The 21,358-nt window shown below is 41.8% G+C and overlaps 2 protein-coding genes across 4 annotated transcripts in view; one reads left to right on the top strand and one right to left on the bottom strand.

The window, feature by feature from the left end:
* The window catches only part of mRpL48 (mitochondrial ribosomal protein L48), a 49,832-nt gene that overhangs the window by 1,754 nt on the left and 26,720 nt on the right, over positions 1-21,358 (top strand). Inside the window, exon 1 of one of the 2 annotated variants that reach the window (XM_071659404.1) lies at positions 20,854-20,992. The exons of the other annotated variant lie outside the window; for it this stretch is intronic. Coding sequence (XP_071515505.1) covers positions 20,975-20,992 — 18 coding nt within the window. The 5' untranslated portion in view covers positions 20,854-20,974. Of the gene's footprint in view, positions 1-20,853; positions 20,993-21,358 lie in introns of those variants that run through there. 2 annotated transcript variants of the gene reach the window in all.
* On the bottom strand, positions 8,132-20,599 carry LOC139747287 (D-serine dehydratase-like). Of its 2 annotated transcripts, none has more exons than XM_071659400.1 (10): positions 20,459-20,599; positions 15,604-15,764; positions 14,976-15,131; positions 14,617-14,741; positions 13,783-13,938; positions 13,521-13,667; positions 12,823-12,917; positions 11,220-11,314; positions 10,167-10,272; positions 8,132-8,865 (listed from the first exon to the last, which is right to left on the bottom strand). In XM_071659400.1, exons 2-10 carry the CDS (start codon positions 15,762-15,764, stop codon positions 8,776-8,778), a joined length of 1,131 nt encoding a protein of 376 aa, XP_071515501.1. In that variant the 5' UTR covers positions 20,459-20,599; the 3' UTR covers positions 8,132-8,775. The 2 variants fall into 2 exon arrangements, with proteins under 2 accessions (XP_071515501.1, XP_071515502.1); XM_071659401.1 differs by lacking the exon at positions 20,459-20,599 and adding an exon at positions 18,932-19,080.

A 21,358-nucleotide genomic window follows, 5' to 3' on the forward strand; every position in this document is an offset into this window, starting at 1 on the left:
GAGAGAGAGAGAGAGAGAGAGAGAGAGAGAGAGAGAGAGAGAGAGAGAGAGAGAGAGAGAGAGAGAGAAATACTAAGATGCGGAAGAATAAATTATTGAAATGAACCCACTTTTACAGCCTAACCGTCCTTTGTGTGCTTTTTTTTTTTAATGCCAGCTGAGACGGCATGGGCAATTGAGGCCCTGATCAAGGCCATCTCATTAACGTCATTTACCCATTTTATCGTCCAACCTCTCAGGGTGGATGAACAACTGGGTTGAGTGCGTAAAGATTGCCACAAACAGGATTCAAAGCAATGCGCTCGACCCTGGGCGGCCCTTGAATGCGACGCAGAACAACGCTTGACTGCACTAATGTTTGAACATAGTTGACAGATGTGCTCCTTTTTTTTTTTTCCCCTTTCTTTTTTAATGCCTTGTCCACTCCGCTGAATATGGGCAGGTGATCGAAGAGATCAGACGAGCTGAAGTTGTAAAATGAAGGTGGTGGTCGTGGTGGGGGAAGTGGGGACGCACGGTATCTTTGGGTGTGACGTCACTTGGGGAAGCCTCATGGACGCAACGGCTCTGGTAGGCTGACAGTCCTTTCCTGTGAGGGTTGTGTTCCCTGGCATGGACACCTCCCCTCTCCCTGTGGGTTAACTCCGAGTCGAGTTACAAGCTGTTGGCTGGCAAGGCCTGTCACTGCTGAGCTGTGATGCTTTGCCTCAGATGAAGTTGACACCCTTAAATCCACCTGCCAGAGGAAGGATGAACAGTCCAGCTCAGCTGTGTGGTTGCCGTCTGCCCGTGCCTGGTGTCGAACGTGGGGTCAGCGGGTTGGGTGGAGTTTAGCAGTTCAAATGATACCACCGAATGAGCCAGGCTTTTGTTGAAATATAAAGATCTGAAGACATTAAGAAAGAAATAATCATAAGAGCTATTGAGAAAGTGGTGGAACTGTTTTTATTTTAAAGAAATAGGCAGGTCGAAACTGTTGGGAAAAACGTCGTAGCTACCCGTCCCCGAGTGTCGTATGACCTAGAAAGTATTGGGAAAATACATTGACGATGGCGGATATGATGATGGCGTAAGAGCTCCTCCAGGAGACTTCTTTTCCGGAAGTACGATGACCAGTTTTGTATATAGTTCATTTTTTTTTTTTCTAAGGTAAGGTTGTAACGTAAACCTAACTAAACCAAATCTAATGTATGGGTAGGTTCGTAACCTAAACTTAACTGAATCAGACAACCTAGTCTAGAAAAAAAAAAATATTAGGGAAGGGATGATTCTGTAAGTGATCCTCAAATTCAACACGGACGTGGACTATATAATTCTTTTCAGAAGCAACATTCAACGAGTAGAACATGTTTACACACTTTGGACGCTTCATAAGTTAGTGTGTCCAAGCAGCTCATATCAACATTGGCCGAGGTCTGTACCGCGCTCAATCCCGTTAATATGATGGTGTACACATATTCACTGAGGTACACGCAAAATTTCCTCCTTGGGGAAATAGAATTTTTGATATTGTTGGCAGGGGAATGTTCGACTGTCGTTTAGAGTTGCCCATGGCAAGCGGTGCTGGTCTTCAGCAAAACCTTTGGTCGTCACCATCTACAAAAGTCGTCTTCAGGCGCCTCCTCGCCTCCCTCCCCCCACCAGACCGTAACTGGAGGCGTTCCAGGTGCTCGCTCGCCCAGCGCTGGTTGTCGCGTTCGATGAGGCCGGCCAGCCAGCTCAGGCAGTCGATCTGCCCCTGATTTCACCCATGTCCCTCATCCTCGACGAGTCCCAGTATCCCCCCCCCCCCTTCACTTTTTTTTTTTGTACCATAGAAAACAAAAGAAGATCGGTAGTCCACGTCAACATCGGTGTTGCGACTTGGAGTCCTGCGGGTTTATCGGTGTTTTGAGTCGTATGCTTCATTTTGGTTTGATGATGACGTGACAGGGAGATACGGAAACATGAATAACAACAATGCTTTCTTGGGTTGGTCCATAAATTATGAGCTGGTGACGCGGTGTAGGATTATGGCAAGACGCTGAACACTTAGTAGTCGCATGTTGACTGCTACTGACGGTGTAGATACTTTAAGATCTCCTTGAGTCATAGCGTCGTGGTAGGGGACACCAGGGTGCGAGAGCGTGTGTGTATTAAGTCAGTGTATGAATGCTTGACTTTCTCGCCCTTTAGTGACGCTCGTGTACGCCAGGGCGATCCTTGGGAAATGGTAACGGACATTTGGGAAAACGGTGGACGCTGTTCATTGGCGTGAAACCGAAGGAGGAGGAGGAGCTTCTGCCGTTGTGGCCTGACCTCACTTCATACGATGAATGACCCAAGTGATGTCAGCCAAGCCGTGAGGCGACCGCTGTTTCCTAGGGAGTGGTCAGGTCAGTTGCGTAATGCGATGACTAACAGCGACCAGACTCGGCGGCCCGTGACTGGATGTCGACACTACAGTGAGTGTCATAACGACACGACACAGCGCGAATGTCAACCATACGCGTTTTAATACGCTCAGACACACGGATACACAAGGATAGGCACGCAAAAAGTCGCCCTATTTTCCCCCTTAAGTTCTGGTGTCGCGTCAGAATTGCTGCGTACGTCGAGTAAATACTCCATTTTGTGTGTGTTGCGATTTTTTTTTTTTATTTTTGAATCGCGTGACTTCCTTGCGCAAGTCACAGTGCACTATGTTCACTCTGCTTGCTAAAGACGGAGGAATACATGTGAGAGGGCGCGTCGTGCGTCCACAGGCTCCGGTAAGGGCGGCCATTTGGAATCACGTGCCTTTAAACCCCTCGGCCAGGGGTTACCACTGCGTTACCTGCGTCACCACCGCTTCTCGGGCCCGAGCGAGGGAGGAGGGGTGGACGACGCCACAGGAAGTGTCTGGTGGTGGTGGTGGTGTGGCGACCGTCATGGCCTCTGTCGTCATACTCCGTGTCTCCCACCACTTCCGCACTGGGGAAGGTAGAGGGGGGGAGGGAGCAGTGAAGTGGGTGACGCTGTGTATTGGACGCTGTGCGAGGAACGCTGTGAAAGTTATGTGGAGGGGAAATGTTGTGGGGGTATTCCTGTTGTAGGAATGCTGCGGGGTCGTTCCTGTTGTAGGAATGCTGTGGGGTCGTTCCTGTTGTAGGAATGCTGTGGGGTCGTTCCTGTTGTAAGAATGCTGTGGGGTCGTTCCTGTTGTAGGAATGCTGTGGGGTGTTCCTGTTGTAGGGATGCTGTGGGGTCGTTCCTGTTGTAGGGATGCTGTGGGGTCGTTCCTGTTGTAGGAATGCTGTGGGGTGTTCCTGTTGTAGGGATGCTGTGGGGTCGTTCCTGTTGTAGGGATACAGTGGGGGTGTTCCTGTTTTAGGAATGCTATAGAGGTGTTCCTGTGTTAGGAACGTTATTAAGGGAAATGCTGTGGGTAGGAATAGTAACATTTACGGCCAACAAGATCGTCCCTAACAACCTGGGTCAAGCCTCCACCCTACGATTCTCTCCACCTGGGTCGTTAGGTTATCCCTGAGCCCTCTTAATAACCGCTGACCCCGCTGAAGGTTTTGACCAGTTCTCATACACTTAGGTCATGTAACAAATTAACTAAATGATAACTAAGAACAAAGTTGCGAATATTTTTCATTATCAGTGAGATTTATGTATGAGGAGAGAGAGAGAGAGAGAGAGAGAGAGAGAGAGAGAGAGAGAGAGCAGGGAAGTTGTCTTCCCATGCATCCAAGAATCAGGTAAAAGTGATGAGAACCTGTGACAAGTAAGAGGGACGAGGGAGAAGTGATAACCTGGTAGATGGAAGTGATAACGTGGTAGAAGGAAGTGATAACTTGGTAGAAGGAATTGATAACCTGGTTGAGGAAGTGATAACCTGGTCGAAGAAGTGATAACTTGGTAGAAGGAATTCATAACTTGGTAGAAGGAATTCATAACCTGGTTGAGGAAGTGATAACCTGGTCGAAGAAGTGATAACTTGGTAGATGGAAGTGATAACTTGGTAGAAGGAAGTGATAACCTGGTAGACGGAAGTGTTAACCTGGCGTGAGGAATGAGTTAAGAAAATCTTCCGTTTTCTGTTCTTTTCCTGCGTACTCTGGGACGCCTATTTCGCTGCAAGTCACCATATCATGAAATATGAATAACTAGAAACGGTAACAGGAGCAGGTTAAAAAAAAAAAGTGAACGTATACGAAAATATCACTGGCTATTATTATCTCTCAATTGTCGTCAAGTGTTCAAATGAATTTCCTTTACATGGAGCAAGTGTTTGCTCATCCTACCCCGACGCATGTGCAGGAAATACTATCTTAAATCGCAATGGAGATTTGTCTTGCTGAAACTAACGTCTCCATCCGGGGTCGCGGACGCCTCGCACGCCTTTTCTCTCTCTCTCTCTCTCTCTCTCTCTCTCTCTCTCTCTCTCTCTCTCTCTCTCTCTCTCTCTCTCCCCCACACTATTTCCTGTTCATAGAAGTGGCGCGTAGGAAACATATGTCTTAGGCGAGCTCTTGTATTTTCCTTAGGTCCATTTTTTTTCCTATCAAGGACATGTCTACCCTCCAATGAAAACGTACATTTTCGCCACTTTTTTTTTCTTTAATAGTAGGTATTAAGATTGCTCACCTTGGCCGATACAGCTTCCGATAGTAGTGACCTCAAATGTCAAGGGCGTTCTTTGAATACAACTCATCATGAAGTTAAATTGTAGCCTCTAGTAAATATGTGACGGAAGCTTGAATCATCACTTAAATTCAGCCCTCCGTGACAAGGCACTTTAATTACATCCGAACATATCCAAGGAAAAAGTATCATGAAAATATGAATTGATCGAGACAGTTAAAGATTTGAAACTGCGTATGTAGGCGCCGACTATTTGTTCATGAAATGGGCTTTTTTATTTTCATTTTCCATGGGTTAGACGCGGCATACACGCACACACACACACACAAAAAAAAAAAATAGAGAGCCGTATTACTGAGGATATGCATGTATGTCAGATCAAGAAAATCTCGAGACTTTTCCTAGTCTCGTGTCTTGACGTAGTAAGCGTTTCCTCCACGCCCAGTATGCTTCCCGCGCCCCACACACGGACGCCTCGCTGCTCACCTCCACAAACTGGTCCCACGGTCTTTTTACAGACATTAAATCTGCCAAAACGTATTCACCTTATCATTACCACGTGTGTGTGTGTGTGTGTGTGTGTGTGTGTGAGTGTGTGTGTGTATGTGTGTGTGTGTGTGTGTGTGTGTGTGTGTGTGTACTGTTGTGGTAGAGATGAGTGGCGAGGTGATTTGGAGCTAAGGTAACCGAGGATCTTAAGGCAGGATCATGATGCCACACATGTCTTCACATAATTGTTTCTACATTATCGGTTCCATAGGGGCGATGTCTCTTTCTACAGTCTTAATAGTAGGTGAGGGAGAAATGCTCAGATGTGGTAGCTTTAAGACAATATTTTGTATGTTATACCAACTTATTTAACGATATATTTATTCACATATAATAACTCATAGTTAATTATATTATTGATAAATTTAAAGTTTTAAATATCGGTAGGAAAACTGATATGGCAAATTACGGCATGGATTCTGTTTTGAGCTACAAAAGGTAAATTAGGAAAAGAAGTGTTATTTACTCTGGGTACCGAAAGCCAAGTATTCGGTGCACAGAAGCAGTAATAAAAGGGCGAACAAATTTCTTGAATATATTGGTAGGGCTTTCAGATGTAAGGGTATGGAAATCAGCCTCACTCTTTACATTTCACCTGTTTGGACGTCCCCATCTTGAAGATTGTGTTCATTTTTGATCACTCTTCTTGAGGAAAGACAAAGAGTGGTGCAACAGCTTAGCTGATAGGACAGTCGGAACAATAGTGTAGCAAAAGTGTCAAGGTGGTTTTGTTCAGTTTTGTATTTTATAATGAGCCTCCGAGAGATTTAGTATATGTTATCATAGTTAACCGTGGTGTGTATGTTGGTTCTGTTGTCCTTTGACAGCAAATGATCATGAAGTAAGAATCCATCACACACACACACACACACACACACACACACATATATATATATATATATATATATATATATATATATATATATATATATATATATATATATATATATATAAAGTGGTAATCAATTTCACTGTGCAATTAATAAATTCTTTACAATTTTTTTGAATGTCAAAAATTGTATCCTGCATGGGTGTTTTTCAGATTTAACGGTTTAATCAGATGGGATCTGTTCTGCTCCGGGAGAGAGATACATTAAAACATTCATTGTCTTCATGACTTATCAGTCTCGCATGGATGATCAACTTATTAGAGTCCAGGCGACGCTATTTTTGTTTTTTCTCTCGCCATTTTCTACTAATGTGGTTCTATTTTAAGCCTGTTGGGCACATTCTTCTGACAGATAGCTGTGTCAGTGTTTTCCTAATGTAATATCTGGAAAAAAGTATTTATGATTTTTACATAATGTGCTGTTTCGGGCATGATGTAAAAGTATTTGATATGTTTTCATATGTGGACACAACACTCGTCACCATCAGCAAACTTGTATGTGTATTACAAATACACCTAACGCTCATGAACAAATTACGCTGTATACTGTATTCAGTAATGCTTATGGGTCTTCGATATAGTTGTGCCGATAATTACCAGGTATTATGTTTCTTGTTATTTAAATGAACTAATATACCCACCGCGATGTAATTAATGTGGGGAGATTTTTATGTTCCACTTTCTTGTTTCTCGTGAGATGCGCAAGAAAAGAAACCAAGATATGTACTTGGGCCAAGGTTAACAGGCGTTGCTTCACTGTCTTCCGCCCTCCTTGCTGGCTACTTCATCATAGACTCTCAATATCACCCTGACGATGAGATGAACCATCTAGTGGCGAACAGCACACAAGGCGAGGCTATAATTCTGACCATTAATGTACCCCGTTCGTTGATACGTAGGTATACAGTATGTCTCCGTGTCAATGGCTTAGTGTCTGTATACACACAAAATTGTCAACACCTATTCATATAGGATTTGATTATTTGCTATCAGAGGTTTCTTGTGATGATACAACCGCACATCCTCTTATCATGAACACGAGGGTCTGTCTGCGTGGCGAAATTAGAATATTTTACCAAGGCGTCCTGAAGAGAGAGAGAGAGAGAGAGAGAGAGAGAGAGAGAGAGAGAGAGAGAGAGAGAGAGAGAGAGAGAGAGAGGGGGGGGGGGAAGGTGAGGGGAGGTAAAATAAACTGCCGATTGAATAGTGACAATATCGAAGGAATAAATCAGATATTGAAAGGTTGGCAAAAAAGAAAATGCATATATATATTTTTTTTTCATTCCATACTAAATGTTGGGTAAGCTCTTTGTTCCAGTGATAAAACGTTGAGCTCCGTCTAAAGTTCGTTTGTATGGCACGGAGAGGCGTCATTGAACCTCGATTATATTGTCATACCGAATGGAAACTGAAAACCGTAGATCTATATGGCAGACTTTGAGGAGCAGTTGTGTTTAAGGGGACAGCCACGTAAAAAGAATAAATAGTTTTCACCATACCATTTTGGTGTAGGGTTCTTCCTTGATAGCTTCTGATTATTGTCATAATCATCATACTTCTTTACCTTTCTACTTTTTCAATGACTGACAGTGTTAGTTTCAGTCTTATTCTGCTATGAATATTTCCCAGTAATTGCTTCGTATGTAGGAATTCAAGTATTTTTGTTTTCCTGATCACTTTGACCGCTCGAGTGAGTGGTCTGTTCAACAACATAAGGCAATACATCCAACTTTGCTTGTATGCTTGAAGGCAACTTATAGTACATTGTGATATTTTATGGTGTCTCACGCATTTCTTACTATTAAGCGGATCAACTGTTTGTTTTTCAAGTTAACAAAATCAAGGATGACTGACTTTATGACATTTGGTTACTGCCATAAGTGATTGCAGTTTCTGACTTTGTAGGTTTTCTATTTCAGGAAAATCTAAATACGGGGACGGAGGTCGCTTTTCACTGATACCAGTTTATCATGGCTTTATCGGTTTACAAATACAAGTTTTCCCTCGTAAGAATTTGTACTATTTAGTTTACCCATTGTGGTAAAGAGGACAGTGCTCTAATGGTGTTTTTGAAACAAACAATATTCATCAACATTTATTACATACTCTTCCCGCACGACAATCCACACTGGAAACGAATGGTCAGCATCTTGCACTGGCAACACAACAACTGACAACTGGCAACTGACCCAGTATAAATGTCTTAAACTATTCGTTAATATTCAACATTAAAGAATCTGTGCAAACTACATTAGCTGCTCCTGACACCACTCAAAGGCAGTATTATTTTCAGCTTAAGAGGAACAATGTGATCGAAAAATGGTCGTCGTAAATTCATTAGTTGCCAGCCCTGCTGCTCAAAACTACCCCACTCCGTTCATGTCTGGCGAAGCAAGGATTGAACTGTTTACCAAAGGATTTCCACCATCACCATGTGCTGACCTGGAGTTTTCCATTAATGGTACGAACTCTGTGTTTATTACTGGCACAAATGTTGAACATTGCATTACATGTGCTGACTTGGAGTTTACTAGCACCAAATGCTCACTCACGGATGCTTATAAGCACCAATTGTTTGTTCCAGGGACGTCCACATGGGCACAAGCTGACTTGAAAATGTTCATCAATACCTCTTGTTCAGCTGAAGAAGCTCAACACAACCACATGTTCCCAGAAAACGTTCCCGACCACCGCCACCACCATCCCATGTTGGTCTGTTCACGTACTCACCATCCCCTTGTGGGTCGCCACTCCTGCACCACGGTGTCCCCTTCCACAACGTGGTATACGGAATACATGGCTGCCGTAGCGCACGCCTGGTGGAGACAAACATCAAACTCGTCAGAGATCCGTCCGGCCGTAAGCTAAGTATGGATGTATGTTGATGCAGTTGGTGGTGGTTCTTAGATGCATGTGTTGTACTGATACAGGGCACCAGTAACATACAACAGATTATGAATGTTAGACGGATGTGTTCGAAGTTAAATACTGTTTGCCCTCTTGTTACACCAGACTTCTTTCATAGTTAAGCAGCTATTCTTTCGTGCATTTGATAAATGTGATATATGACCATTACTGTATTTGGTTATATTAGCCTACAGAATTCTAGAGAAGCTTCCTTTAAAAAAAATGCTGTCATTTCTCCGTTAAGCTTCACACAAGGGGGAGCCTTCTTTAAAAGAGTTGTCCCCAGTGGCGTTTCGATAGGCTGGGTTCTGGGACTGCTCTTTTTGACGTATATAAATAAGCTGCACACCTGAATATTTGTGTATGATGCAAAGGTCATGAGGGTAGGGATGAGTGATGAGGATTGCAAACTCCAAAGTTGGCCTGATACATTGCTGATGAAATTCAAAATGCTTAGTAACCACGATGGAACACGGATAGAAGACATTAGTATGAATATAATCCCGTATGAAATAAGCTGCAGGAATCAGTGTGTTGAAAGGACCTTTTTAGGGGCGATATTATATATATTATACCTAACCTGTCGTCAAAGCTTCACCTTATGAGAATTTTAAGAGACAAACTGTCTTTGGTTAAGTTTTGGGTCTAATTCAGAAACATGAATAAGGATATATTCTTTAAACTGTTAGCAATTTGATCAAAACTAGTGTAGGGTTCTCAGGCTTGATCTGCACCTAGAGAAGGGCATAGAAATGTTGGAAAAGGGACAGAGGAGGGCAGCAAAGATGGTACCAGAAGTAAGAGAACTGGGTTATATTTAGCGCGTAGATCATACATTTTTTTACCATGGTAGAGAGAAGAGTAAAAGGTGACTTAATCACAACCATTAAATTTTGAATCCTTTCTGATGATGTCAACTTTGGAAAGTTCTCTGACAAATGCAAAGACGGAACAACCAGAGGCCGAAACATAAGTAAGAAACTTGCTTGAAAAGTTATAACGAAATACGTTTATAACTGTGTTTGACTGGATTAAGCTAAGTGGTAAAATTGTAAATGCTGACAATATGAAAAGTTTAGTTGAACGATAGAAGAAATTTCAACATATTGGGCCTCGCGAAGGTGTAAAACCCTCTTGCCGTTGTACAAATAGGTAATTACACATAAAAACACACATTGGCCCATTAGATGAGAAAAGTGCGATTACTTACGTGCCAGGGAAGAATGTAGAGGAGAGAGTTGATGGGGAACTGCTCATAGTCCAGGTCACCTTTTAGAGGTTCAACGAAGCCAATCTCCTGGGTCATTGCGCTCAACCTGCCATGCCATGTAAACGGAAGACATTACAGTCATAGAAATACATTATTAGATATACAACGTATTCCAGGTGTCTGGTTGTCAGTGCACGACCCAGACCTCGCCTTTTTTTTTATGGCCCTAGACCACCTGGCTGTGGTCTACTTGCACAGAGACACTAAAGTAGTTTAGAGCTTTCAGCCATACATCAGACTCCCTCGTTCTGTTTAGCAAACCCCACATCTCCCGTCACGTACTTCGTCATGGTCCCATATCTCTGTTGAATCTTTCATGTAAACAGTCGTCTCGTTAATAGTTGTGGTATTAGTGATCACGAGCATGGATATTTAAACTTGTTCTTTCGACGACTTTGGATCACCTGAAGATTCTAACCCCGCTTTTTTTTTCCCCTAGGTTAGGTGTGTGCCTTAATTTAACCTAATCTAACCCAGCCGAGCTTGAAATGATTGTACGTGTTGGGGTTGAGTCTTCAGGTGACACATAGCATTTTGCGTTGTAACAGTATACTTTAATATCTGTACTTTCCCGTTGGATGTAGCTGTTAATGAAAAAACGTAACAATACGAGGACAAGGAAACGAATGCCGGGTCAAGATTAGAAAAAGGCCATTTACTGTAAAATGAAAAAGGTCTTTTGAGTTACTTGGGAGGGATGGGTAGAGGCCGTCGTCAAAGGGTTGACCTCGTAATGTATTAAAAAAGTGTATCAGGGTTAAGGCCATTTATCATAGCAATTTGGTGATTAACTGTACGGGCATTAACTGCGGGAATCAGACGCACCGAGGAAGAGGGAGCTAGGAGGTTTGATGAAAGGGGTATTAAGGGAAGGAGCATTTAACGGCACAGGAGGAAGATTGAGCTTCAAGGGCATTTGATGAAGCGCATTTGGTTTAGATAGTGAGCGTGTGGGAAGGAAGGTGTGAGATACAGGAAAGTTGGAGGACTTACTTGAGGTTAGGCTGTCCACGGATGACGCCGTAACCCGTGGCCATGTTGCCATAGCCCTGCTTGGTGAGGCCCAGGAACCCGCAGTCTATCAGCATCTGAGTAACATGTTGCATGATTATAAGACTAATTATTAGTGTTCTGTGCCTTAACGACAAGTAAACGTGGGGAGATGATTATGCTGTAAAGATAATTAAACTTGTCATCATATAAAATTTCCATTGTCATATGCCTTAAAGATAATTAAACGTGTTACATGATTATTTAAGGCAATTAGTGTCCTGTGCCTTAAAGATAATCAAACGTGTCAAATGACCATGTAAGACTTTCACTGGTCTGTGCCTTAAAAATAATTATTTTCAGATGCTTATTCAAAACATGAGTTAATTACAAAGGTAAATCATGTGAATGAGGGTTTAGTACAGTTGTGATCCAATGCTTCATCGCACTGGGCCTGAAACAAGATTATTTGCTAGTCTCACGGCAATGGACAGCGATCTGTTAGAAAAAAAAAATAGTGTAATTCCCTCCTTCCAAGGCGCCTAAAGGTGCCAGTTAAAGGGCCTCTTCATAATAATTCATGCCTTTGGGGTTGTAAAATATGTTGCACAGTGTTCAGAGGCGAACTTCAGGTGGTTCAGATGGGATATTCTGAGGACATATGCAGAAACCACTGTTGAATCAAAATGATATTCTCATGTGTGATCTCATCTAACGAACTCGAGAATAGTTTTTCCTCTTGACTTCGACTGTGACCTGCAGACTTTGAAATCCATGCATTTCAACCATGCTTTAAGACCAAGCTGCCCAGCAGATTTAAAGGTTTTCGATGTAGAAGTAATCATACTGAAAAAGAAGTACTGATATGAACAGCGAAATAACTTAAGATCGATAGGTTAGGTGAAATGTGAGCTAGGTTATGGAAAAAAAAAGAGGGAAAATTGTTTCAAATGAAGCGATGTAGGAACCACACAAAAAATGGACTTTTCGTCTTTGCCTAAAGAGCAAACCTTTCCCGAAATAGGGAGTTATGTTGTAAATGTTGGGTTTTCAAGTCAGTGAAGCGGTTAGCATAAAGTCTCTTCCTCTGGATGGGCAAGGGCGGGTTAGATCCTTTGACAAATATTTGCAACGTCATCCGAGAATCCGCTAGGATTCCTGAACATAGATGTAGAGACCATAAGAAAACTATGCTTTGGTATAATCTACAACCTGTATAGACTACAAGGGATATGCGGAACATCTAATTTTAATTTGACTTACGTACACCGAATTCCATATATATTTCTTCTAAATGTACAAACCGAATCCAGAATCGGCGATATTTTTTTCGTTTAAAGCGCAAGTCATCTGTAGAGTTTTTCACAAGTATGGATTATAATAGTGAATACAGCACGACTACACCATTGATGGCGGATATTGCCACCACACTTTTGTTTGAATACTATTCTTCGTTGAATAATGTAGTTCCACCCGAGACGTAACCTCATATTTGTTTACGAAACATTGGCCGGATGATATTCTACCATGCACAAACTATTCGCTAGTATATTCGTCACAAGGATTGGAAATGGTACATGAAACAGAATCGCATTCTTGGCATTACCTGGTTCCTGCGGGGATAGTGGCCGATGACACGGGTGGCAACGCAGCAGGCGATGTCCTCCATGGTGCAGGAACCTAGGCTAGCTTGCTGCACATCTGCCGGGCGTCAAGAACAGTTTTCAAAACACTACTACCAGATGTATTTCTTGGTGTTTCGTGGCCATCGACTGGTCATGAAGCCACAATTCGAAATATATATATATATATATATATATATATATATATATATATATATATATATATATATAGAGAGAGAGAGAGAGAGAGAGAGAGAGAGAGAGAGAGAGAGAGAGAGAGAGAGAGAGAATAATGTTTTTCCTTACACCTCTGGTATTGTGTGTGGCACCTACTTTATATTTTAGTGGAATCTGTAAACTCAATAATTAACTACACGCGGGAATTGCCACAAATACTTTGTAAGGGTAAATTCAAGAATAATGGGGAAAAAAGGTCTAATAATTTTGTATTCACATTAGCCGTAATGACAAAATAATAGTTTGTTGATATTTTCCTTGACAAGAGATTAGCAGTAGTATCGGAAAGGTTAAACCGGCACAGCCCGAGTCCAAAGCTACTACCCGCACCTTTAATACCCACTAAATCGCTTCATCGCAGTAAAAACCTACGACTCGCTTGTTCCGTAGGCCATGTTCAGTTGATCATGTCCTCACCACCGGCCGTGTTGAGAACCAGACTCACCGTAGAAGGTGTAGTTGCCCGGGTGGAGTTCCGTAAGGTTTTTCATCTTGTCGCCTGGTAAGCTGCAGGTCGGGGTAGAGCCGATGCCCACCGTATCGCACGTTACGCCTCGCTCCTTCGCGCGACCAACGAACTTCATCACCCGCTCTGAGAGGGAACCATATATATTGTTTTTTTATTTACCTCTGCACTAGAAAGAAAAATGATAATGAAAACTAGTGAAAAATATAGTACAATTGAGAAATTATCCTGTGGGCCTCACCTACAGTAAGGTCGCGAATCTGCTCCACCTGTCTGGGGTCTTTGGTGTTGTAGGAGTTACCACAGTGAACGTAAACACCGACGAAGGTAATGTTGGCAGACGCAGACAGTAGTTCTGCCAGCTCTACCCCTGCCTCGTCCTCCCACCACACACCAGCTGAAATGGCAACGTCTTGCTGTTTCTCCAAATTCTTGCTATGGAATAAAAAACAACCTCTGTTCATATACTTAGAGTATTAAAAATTACTGATTCAAGGCTACACATAATCTGGGGATTCAATTAACCACTTCTCCAACTTGATATATAAGTGTGTTTTACAGTGCACTGAGATTATCAGAAGAAATCAAGGCCAAAGTCTACAAGATTACAGTACTATAAGTTAACATTGACAGAGGGAAGGTGAAATGCAACTGGCACCCTTGCTTCCAAACCTGGCCACAGTGATGTTACCGTAAACAGAAAAATAAGCGGCCCCATTTATGAATGGAATCAACAGATGGAGACTGAATATGAGAAAGAAGAACGTAGCCCCAGATTAGATAACAATATTTGCTAGTCCATGCATGGAGACTGAAGTAACAGAACGTGAGTTAATGAAGCAAACTGTTGGAGGGAGACAACCTCGAAAACCCCACAAACCAAGATGGGTGGATGTTTACTGAGGATCTTAGGCTTTTGGGATAGATAGAAAGAACCTTTGGCCTTGTTATATGCCTATTCAGCGGAGTGTTGGAATATCACAGTGCAAGGAGGGAGAGGAACGGAATGAGAAAACGACGGAGATAAATGGATAGGAATGAACCCATCTTAGGAGAGAAGAGCGATGGGATCTACCTCGGTTGTTGCCACAGTCCACCTTCAGGAGCACAGACCAGGTCTTGCCTGAAGGAGGAGGCGTCTTCCTCAGCGTCTCCGTCGCCAGCTGAGAGTCTACCATCACGTGGAACTTTTCCAGTCGCCTGAGGGAGGGCAGGAGTAGAGTGGTTATATGACAAAGACCACTAACATGTACTACTGTGTCGTCATTAAGCTTGTGAACAAGCAAAAGCACCACACATGCAAGAATGGGTTTGGTCTTTGCTGTTACTGACGCAGGTTTTGACGTAAATATAATTACATGGCTCAACAATGACATGATCTGACTTACTAGGAAGTACTTCTTTTATCCAGAGGCACATCAGCCCAAAACTGACCTTGTGAGGGCAGTGACCCGAGGCATGTGGTGTGGGATGAGCGGGAAGCCGAAGAGGATGTCGTCGAAGCCGTGGTTGGCGTAGAACTCTGCCTCTCCCAGTGTGGAGGTGACCAGGCCGCGCTTGACGCCGCCCGTCTGCAGCTCCGCACCCTCACTGCAATGTGTCCACATCAGACACGAAAATAGAACCTAATCATCCTCGAAATGTTTATTTAAAGAGGCTAAATTAGTTTACAGCAATTTAGAATGTTTAACGTGAGTGTTACGGTATCTGGTATAATGGTTATTCAGTAATTCATGAATGATGAGATAAAAAGTTGCTAAAGGAGGCCACAGGTTTCCCTACCTTCATTCTTCAGTAATATGGGCATTATGGACTATCTTAGGTGGGGAATTCGTTAGTTAGTAGGTTAGCCTATCACGAACTTTCTTAAAGCATTGAAGATATTAAAAACATTATAGTTAAGTAATTAAAACTTTTGGGGGTTTGTACAGCTGTAATCATCTTTACCTCGGCAAACTAGTAAATTCAAAGGGATCTCGTATGACCTAGATTAGGAACATTATACCGAAGGACAGGGAACAGAGGTCATACATAGGAGTAAGTGTACACTTGGTCAACGTACATGGTCTTGTGGGTTTTGACCTGGGCTCTGAGGGAGACTCCCATGGCCCGGCAGGTAGCCAGCATGTTGCGGCAGTTGGCCTTCACCTTGGCCAGGTCCACCAGTAGCGCCGGCGTTGTCAGCTCATTCACTTGACGGCCCACGCTCGACCCCGAAGCCATCTGCCGCGACAGGAAGTGAGATGAACAATGATGCGTGATGCGAATAAGACTGGAGAAGCGCGTGTGTGCCATGGTCAGTGAGTGAAGGTGGAACAGCAAGTGAAAGGTTATGAATAGTGTTTATGGCAGCAAATGGTCGAATACCTGATGATTGGAGACCTTTTCATAGTAAAGGATTTAAATATAAAGAAGTATAAAGCAAGCCTTCTGAAGCATAGATGGAGTATTAAGACAGATTTGAAATCGCATGAGTAAGACTCAGAAACCTATTTAGTAACCCATGAGCGCACGATAACTACTAATATTGATGACCTGGCCTTTGAACAGACCCTTAAGTTCTAGTCAAAGGCTAGATCATATTACTCAAGGGACTTACCGTTGCGCTGAGGATCAGATTGCTTGTTGATGACTGATTTTAAGACAGAAGAAACAGTTTGTTGTATGAATAGCGAAGTTTCGAATCTTGTGCATTGGAATTATTGCTTATAGATGTTATCCAGTGTAAGAAGTGCTGGGGTAAAAAGTTAAAAGATAAGTGGGAGTGCATCCTGGTCTTGAAGTATAATTTATTTGTGTATTTTCGTGTATTGAGCAGGGAGAGATAAGAGAGAAGATTAGTGTGGGAGATCGGATAACCAGCTGAGGGCGGACACATGGAAACGAGTAATGTGCCAAATTTTATTTTTTTCCGTTTTAGAGTACAGTCACGGACAACAGTCCTCATCGAGGTCGGGGCTTAATTAAAATATGGAGAGGTTAAAGAAAGCAAAAGGAAGAGACACGGGAAAGTGTATACGAATTTGGAAGGACGTGAAAATCCTGTCTTTAGAAAAGTGTTTGGGTAGTGCGTTCCACAGCTTCGAGGTGTAGGGAAATAAACACTTGTCAGAAACGGCACACCCTCGAATTGCCAACGGCCACAAATTAATCATTTGACGCAGCAGCTTGTCAGATATTGCTAGAGATCCCTACCAACATAATAATATTGATAATAATTTCAATATACATGTTTGAAATGTATGGACCGATGCGGTGCTCCGTCTGTTTGGACAGTGACGACTGTTGGTGCAAAGGAAATAAGGATGTGGGAATTATATTCGAATTAGAATGGCAGTGGAAAACAGCATGTTGAAGTGAAAGTAAAATACATGAAACATTATGAAATCACTGAGATGGTAAGAACTATTGCCTCTATCTAGAATTATGCATATCTTTTGCTACACACACACACACACACACACACACACACACACATATATATATATATATATATATATATATATATATATATATATATATATATATATATGAGAGAGAGAGAGAGAGAGAGGCCAATGAAAAAAGCGACGTACAACTAAAGTGATCTAGCAGTCGACACTATTGAATTAAGTGCAAGGAAAGGCTGAGAATTAAGTAATATATACTAAAGCAAAAATGTGGGCTGTAGAATATGGAGAGGTTCTTCTACAGTGTTTTGTGTAAATAGTATACATACATAATTAGTACAGTATTAAATTTTGGTAATGTTCTTCAGTGACTGGGATGGAGCTGTTCTTGTTACGGTCTGTCAGATCATTTGGCTTATGTGTGGTTGTGGCTCTTAAGTGCAACTCAGGGACAGTGGTTATCTGGTTGGATGAGTTCCAAGTGATAGTCTGAGGGTCAGTTCCCCCCCCCCCTTTCTTTTTTCCAGGGCTTTGAGTAGCTCTTGATAAGTGGGTAAGAGGGTTCGAGGATGTCCTTGCAAGCCCTTTTCCGCATCTTTACTCGTAGCCTCCATTATATGGTGGGTAAGAGGGCATGCCAGGCGAAGGAGGAGTAAGCGTGATTAAAAAATCAAATTTTGCAGCTGCTCTGAAGTTCAGGTCAGGGACTCGCCAAGTGCCTTGAGTGAATGATGGATGGAAAATTTACTAATGCTACTGACATGTTCTTTCCAGCTTAGATTCTTGTCGTAATTAATACCGAAAAGTTCGGTGGACTGAACAGTTTAGAGCCAGCAAGGGGTCAAATAAAACATTTGTGAAACAGAGTTTGAAACGAGGATAACGTACGTGATTGTGGTCGTTTATTTGTTTGATAGCCATCTGATCGGAGGTAGCCTAGATGTGGAGGATAAAAACGGGTGTTTGGGAGGGCGAAAGAGTCGGGAGCGTTGCTGTTAGGATCGACATCTACAGCAGGGTCATTAAACTGGTGCGCCCACCTGGGGCATCATTTATAAAGATGAGGAAGTACGAAGATCCCCTCCTTTGTGTTTGTAAGAGCTAATCCGTGCAATTCAGTGACAGGCGAAGTCGCTGTCAAACGTGCGAGGAATGTATGACCTCTAGACGCAGTACGCAACATACTTGTGCCATATACACAATGAGAGTACACGTGGTTTACGATATATCCTTAACACCTGAAGGAGTTTAAAGATTTTTAAGTTGATGGATGTAGGTTTCCGTTGACAACCACTTTAATGCCCTTTGGTAGATGGTAGACCAAATAACTAACCAGCCACCCCGAAACACACTTCTAGAGAACACACTATATTACTGTTACAAATGGGCCGTCCTGTGTTTGTAATGGCTCCCCAAATGCACACACACACACACACACACACACACACACACACACACACACACACACACACAAGTCCTCTGCCAGTTGTGGCACATCCGAAACGGGCTGCAATTGACAAGAGCCTGTGGCCAAGCTTACTCTTGGCTTCTCTTTGCTAATCGTTACACACATGCGGTTAGAAAATTCAGTGAACGGTGTGTTCCATGAACAGTGTAGTAATGGTTAGAAGTAAGAGAAGAAAATAAAGCCCCATACACTGTGCATGGTAGACAGGCCATCCTGTGTATCGTGTAATCCAGTCCTTTAATTTCTAATTCCTTTTGCCAGATACACTATCCCTCACCTCGCAGGTTTTTTGTTTTTCTTTGCCAGTTTAGCTATGTTGATTCTGATTCACCAGCAGCACGGTCAGTGTTCACAGCTCCTGTGTCTCTATGTAGCATTAATTCATTTCTGGGATTAGAAGATATCTTTAGAATGTTCTGATATGCATACAGAAATATTAAATACTTCGACCAGTGCACCAGCGTCTTCTCAACCTCTCATGCATAGCCCGCCCTTCCTATCTATGCAACTTTAAGTATATAAAATGCATCTACCTTACGAGTTGGGTGTAGAATGTAGAGATATGGAGGAGCTGCGGTAGCTGTATCTGCCGTGGAGCAAGACTAATATGATAGTGTTGTCCACATCGCGTGTTCCCAAACACACACTCGGTTTTCTCCCCGGCCGCACTAGGACATGGCATCACTCGATAATACGTAACTATGACCAAATAATATATATATATATATATATATATATATATATATATATATATATATATATATATATATATATATATATCTGGGGATAGGGGAGAAAGAATACTTCCCACGTATTCCCTGCGTGTCGTAGAAGGCGACTAAAAGGGGAGGGAGCGGGGGGGCTGGAAATCCTCCCCTCTTTTCTTTTTTTTTTTTTTTCAAAAGAAGGAACAGAGAAGGAAGCCAGGTGAGGATATTCCCTCAGAGGCCCAGTCCTCTGCTCTTAACGCTACGTTGCTAACGCGGGAAATGGCGAATAGTTTGAAAGAAAGAAAAGAATATATATATATATATATATATATATATATATATATATATATATATATATATATATATATATATATATATATATTATATCTGCCTTTTTGCTTTAAATTACAAATTTAGATTTTCTTTAGTGTTGTTACTTAACCCTTCCTCGGAATATAGATATGGACTAAGAATTGTTTCCACTGATCAATCGTGTCATTGCGTGAAACTATCAAAATTCAGTAGGTTCCATAAACCCGTCTGTTTTTAAAAGCCAAACTTTTGACTGCCTCAAAATACGCTTAGACTAGTCTGCATTATTTTTGCTTTAGATTTATTTTCCTTTAAGGCCTATCCTTGAGGACTGCACTCCATATCTCGAACATGTAACTTAGGAAATATAAGTGTCCTAAAGCTCTGCAATTCACCACTTGTTTTGTTTTTTCCTGAGAGTGAAACTGCAGTATAATCTAAGTATACACATGAAAAATGGACGTGTACAATGTATGTAGTGTTCGTTTAGGTCGGCTTCAATCCATCTTACATAAACTTACATGAGGGACTTAAATGTTTTCTCGTCTTCTAGCAGCAACAGAGTTTCTTACGGCTTATTGATTTAACTGGCTTAACTGTTATAATTTGGATATCTGACGTGCATGGTTCTGATTCTCGATTAAATAGTTTTATGAAGTTGAAACTACATCTTGTGGTGGGTGATATTTTGGTAAATTTCCCTCCCACACCTGCCTGTTTTGACTCTTTAGCCCTTTAAATGTCCTATAACCGCTGGTCAGCATGGATAATTTTCTTTATCAGCATGTTAGGAGACATCAACAAAATGGGATCAAGACTGGTAATAAGAGGTCTTTTGTATTATGAGTTGCTTGGAATAAATGATCTTATGCGGATGCATGAGAATCCAAATATAGACAACGTAGGGCAAATGATTATATTAAAGGCAGAAGGGAGGGTTACTGTGACAAGCATAAGTTTCAGCAAAACAGGAGAGCGAGCAGTGAAGGCATTAGATCAGCAATACGGAACATACATAAATATATATAGAGAAATTACCTTGGGTCAAGGAGTATGCTAAACCCTGGATGGACACCGTGTTGTTCAGATAATCGGTGTATGGTGGAAGAGGAAATCTTGTTCCTGTACTCATGAAAGATGACTGGGATATTTCTTTGATTATAGGTCAATATGATTATTTTACGTTATTGATCATATATTACTGATATCAGATATTCATTAATCATATTTATTATATTTTGAATTTAATTTGCTGTGAACTGAACGCTATGTTTACATCGTTCCGAGCCAACACACATAGCAAGATTGTTTATAACGGATAGATTGCCGCAACTTGTTCATACATACTTACAAAGCTGTACCAGATTTTTTCTCATATTTGTATTACATATATTGTATTCAATAACTTTATATGTGTATATTTACTCGTAAAAACATTTTTTGAGCATTAGTTGTAAGTCGCAAAATTTACATTAATCTTGCGAACAGTGTCGGTATCTATAGTGTTGCCATCCGGCACATACTGAGCAAGAGTAAAGTGCTATAGTTTCTGACATGTTTTCAGTTTCAAGGGTATGGATATAAAATACTTTGAGTTTCAAACACTAGGAAAAGCTTTAATACGTGTATGTGTGTATTTGAGACAACCTGAAACAGTCTAGTGTAGCTCATTGGAATCGACTGGTCAGGGCGAAAGCTGAAGTTGCTGTGATTGTAATGTTCATGGACAAAGCTGAAAATCTGATTGCCACTTATTTAACAGAAGTCTGTTTGTAATATCATCTAAAGAGGGCAGGGAGTTTTAAGGACGCAGTAATTTTATCTTTAGATTTTTATTGTAAGTCATAGGTTAGTGAAACAAACTGATACACTTTCAGTTATAATAGGAACAGCTACTCATTAGTGAGGTGATTCCTTCAAAAGTCGGCAGGATATTGA

The sequence above is a fragment of the Panulirus ornatus genome, chromosome 68, assembly GCF_036320965.1.
Source record: "Panulirus ornatus isolate Po-2019 chromosome 68, ASM3632096v1, whole genome shotgun sequence".
Classification (NCBI taxonomy): domain Eukaryota; kingdom Metazoa; phylum Arthropoda; class Malacostraca; order Decapoda; family Palinuridae; genus Panulirus; species Panulirus ornatus.

Excerpts from the sequence above, each read along its gene's own strand:
- LOC139747287 (XM_071659400.1), bottom strand. The coding sequence starts at position 15,764 with ATGGCTTCGGGGTCGAGCGTGGGCCGTCAAGTGAATGAGCTGACAACG. Across the intron at positions 13,939-14,616 it reads GGACTGTGGCAACAACCGAG|CTGGTGTGTGGTGGGAGGAC; the intron begins GTAGATCCCATC and ends TTGCCATTTCAG. Across the intron at positions 13,668-13,782 it reads GATTCGCGACCTTACTGTAG|AGCGGGTGATGAAGTTCGTT; the intron begins GTGAGGCCCACA and ends GTTCCCTCTCAG.